The following is a 3,899-nucleotide window of genomic DNA, read 5'->3' on the forward strand; positions in this document are numbered from 1 at the left end:
TAACTAAGTATTTCATATTTGGGGTGATAATATAAATCATAATGTGTTTTACATTTAAAATTCTACTTGTTCATTTGTGATATCTGCTTAACTTTTAAGCAATTAATGGATGCCTGGAAGTTGACGTACATATATATTCAGAAATGTTTTGCCACCTGAGACCTATGAGGAGGTAAGTATCGTGGTCCAATCTGTAATTAGTATTGTGGGGGTGGCGGGGGAGGTCTGTTATGCATTTGGTTTATTTCAGTTTGTTACTATTTTTCTAATTCTGAAGTTCTATTATGGTGGAAAGCTGGAACAAAAAAGTAAAGAAAATTTATATAAGACAGGTCCTCCAAGAGTACATTCAGAGTAGAAGGTGAAAAGAATACTGTCCTTCAGAATAGTTAGGTGTGAAAAGCTTAAACAGAAAAACAGATCAAGTTTCCTCTTAACACAATTCACTTTATGGTATTACGTTTCAAGCATCTAGGGCACACAGTTTCTTTTCTTTAGAGTTTAAAAGAGGGAGATACTAATGAGAATACAGAAGGGAAGGTTCTGGGGGAATAGATACAATGCCTCCTGGAGCATGACAGGTGTGCAGTAATTGTTCAGTTTGGATAGGTGAAAATGCAGGTCAGGGAGGATGCATTAGGACTTAGAAATTATGTAGGACAAAAAGGGGAAAATGAGGAAGATTATTGGGACCTGGAACTAAGGGTTTCTATAAGGAATGATTGGAGATCAAGTTGGAAAGACAGATGGGGAAACAATGAAAGAGGGTTTCAAATACCAGACTAAGGAGTGGATTTATTCGCAGGAATTAGGGCACCACCAAAGCTGTTTGAGTAAGGAATACAGTGATGGTGGGTTTTTAGGAAAGTTAATCTGTTGGTGATACCCAATATAGCTAGAGAAAGGGACAGCAGAGTAGACTAATTATGAGACTGTACAGTCTAGTTTTGTAGTGATGATAATTGATAGCAGAGAACGTGGGAAGAAGGAATGATTTCATTGAACATTGTAAAATGAGAAGACTTTACTAACTGAAAGTGAATGGGGGTAGTGAACTATTCTGGGTTTTGTGCTTTACAACATTGAGAAAGGTGGTACCACAATAACAAAAATAAGGAAGATAATCCTGGATTGAGTTGTTAGCTGCTGCCTGGCCTTCTGTAACCAGGCTGAATTTAAAAAGACAATAATGACTTGTACTCCTTTTTGAGATACGCAAAATTTGAGCAGCTGGCAGGAGAGCTAAGTGTATGTCAGACGCTGGGAAATGAGAACGGAAGCTCAGAGGGATAAGTGGAGTTGCAACTGTGGTTTACTTAGACTAGCTCATATTTAATCCTGGCTGATTGTTTCCTTTGCTTTAAACTCCTGTTCTAATCCTTGAGGTACAAATCCATATATTGACTTTATAAAAGGTTCAAATATATGGGAGGAATAAAAGATAATCTGCAAATAGATTGGTGGTCTCCAGATTGTTTAAAAATCACCAGAAATGATTCCACAATCTCTACCATTTTAAAAACATAAAACTTTTCTAAAGACTTGGCACACCTAATGTATGAGAACAGAGGCATGTGCAATGTTTAGAGACTTCATTATAAAAAGCTTAGGTTGGGCCAGGCACAGTGGCTCACGCCTGTAATCCCAGCACTTTGGGAGGCTGAGGCAGGGAGATCCTTTGAAGTCAGGAGTTCAAGACCAGCCAGGCCAACATGGCAAAACCCTGTCTCTACTAAAAATGCAAAAATTAACTGGGCATGGTGGCATGCACCTGTAATCCCAGCTACTTGCAAGGCTGAGGCAGGAGAATTTCTTGAACCCGGGGGCAGAGGTTGAGCCAAGATCGCACCACTGCACTCCAGCCTGGGCAACAGAGTGATACTGTGTCTCAAAAGTAAATAAATAAATAAAAGCTTAGGATGGAAAAGGTAAATGATAACATTTAAAAATAGGTGTCGTGGAAGTGCTTTCAAAAAACCGCAAATAATTTCATTTGGATTTAAACACTGTACTTTTAAAAAACACTCTCAAGTGGGTTACAAAACTTAAGAATATCACGGCTGTGTGTGGTGGCTCATGCCTGTAATCCCAGCACTTTGGGAGGCTGAGGCGGGTGGATTACCTGAGGTCAGGAGTTTGAGACCAGCCTGACCAACATGGTGAGACCCTGTCTCTACTAAAAATACAAAAAAAAAAAAAAAATTAACCGGCAGTGGTGGCACACGCCTGTAGTCCCAGCTACTTGAGAGGCTGAGGCAGGAGAATCACTTGAATCCAAGAGGCAGAAGATTGCATGCAGTGAGCTGAGATCATGCTACTGCACTCCAGCCTGGGCAACAGAACAAGACTCCGTCTCAAAAGAAAAGAATGAGAATATCAAGTTATCCAACTAGTATAATTTTAGCATGCTAATAATGAGGGAATGAGCTAAAAGACATCTGTATCTCTTTTTAAGTATAATAATTATCAAAATGTTTGCTACTATAAAGAAAAAATTGAACCAGGCATGGAAGCTCATGACTGTAATCCCATTGCTTTGGGAAGGTAAGGCGGGAGGATTGCTTGAGGCCAGCAGTTTGAGATCAGCAAAAGAACTAGTTGGGTGTGGTGACAGGCGCCTGTAGTCCCATCTACTTGGGAGGGTGAGGTGGGAGGATCACTTGACCCCCAGAGATCGCACCCCTGCACTCCAGCCTGGGCAACAAAGCAAGACTCTGTCTGAAAGAAAGAAAGAAAGAGAAAGAGATAGATGTAAAGAGAGAGATATAGATATAGAGAGAGAATTACACTATTGGATATTAAGATTTTTTTATCTGAATAAGAAAATTAGAAAGGAAATTGTTACCATTTGCAGTGAAGTCAGCTGAATTTCAAAGTGGAGTATTGAGGGGAAATTATAATATTATTTAATATTTCTCATTTTGCACAAGAAAAAACTATAACCACTGTTTTAGAAATCATGTGGTACTCACCGCTTGTAAAACTAATAGGTTTCAGAAAACTGTGAAGTATCTATCTTGTTTCTGCTGTGCATAGTACGTTTAATTTTATTGTCACCTTATACATTGAGGATTTGTGTGTGTGTGAGTGCCTCAATGAATAACCAGCCCACATCTTTTTAAAAGGTTATGTCTAGAGAAGATATTTCCACACTGGTTTCCCTATTCAAGAGCTTTATCAGGAGCTGAAGCAGTCAATGCCTTGAGGCCTTTCTATTTTGCAGTACATCCAGATTTCTTTGGACAGCACCCCGTAGAAAGGGTAAACATTTATTTATTTTTAAACCAGTAGTGTACATTTCTGCTTATTTACCTTTGATACAATATAATACATAGAGTTCTATAAACGTGGATTATTCTGTTGTAGTGATATAATCAATGCTTTGAACTAATTTGAAATGTAGATACCGAAAATTGAAAATAGAGCTTTTTTTATCAAAGCTGTCATTGTTTTGTGCAGGCAATAAAGCTGTCATTTAAACTCTTTAGAGTACTAGTAATCATGTTTTTGGCACCAAGTTTTGAAGTACAGTTGAGGGTTTGAAAGAAAACTTGAGACCTCTATTATCATGATCGATCTCTCTTTTTTATTTTTTTTAAATTATTCTTTAAGTTCTGTGGTACATGTGCACAGCATGCAGGTTTGTTACATATGTATACATGTGCCATGTTGGTGTGCTGCACCCGTTAACTCATCATTTACATTAGGTATATCTGCTAATGCTATCCCTTCCCCATCGCCCCTCCCCACAATAGGCCCTGGTATGTGATGTTCCCTTCCTGTGTTCAAGTCATCTCATTGTTCAATTACCACCTATGAGTGAGAACATGCGGTGTTTGGTTTTCTGTTCTTGTGATAGTTTGCTGAGAATGATGGTTTCCAGCTGCATCCATGTCCCT

At 38.7% G+C, this 3,899-nt stretch overlaps 1 protein-coding gene across 1 annotated transcript in view; it reads left to right on the forward strand.

The window, feature by feature from the left end:
- The window catches only part of LOC105530520 (T-cell activation inhibitor, mitochondrial-like), a 39,828-nt gene that overhangs the window by 22,450 nt on the left and 13,479 nt on the right, over positions 1–3,899 (forward strand). Inside the window, exon 3 of the mRNA XM_011968092.1 lies at positions 3,126–3,261. Coding sequence (XP_011823482.1) covers positions 3,126–3,261 — 136 coding nt within the window. The remainder of the gene's footprint in view (positions 1–3,125; positions 3,262–3,899) is intronic.

Source organism: Mandrillus leucophaeus, unplaced genomic scaffold (assembly GCF_000951045.1).
Source record: "Mandrillus leucophaeus isolate KB7577 unplaced genomic scaffold, Mleu.le_1.0 Scaffold829, whole genome shotgun sequence".
Lineage (NCBI taxonomy): Eukaryota > Metazoa > Chordata > Mammalia > Primates > Cercopithecidae > Mandrillus > Mandrillus leucophaeus.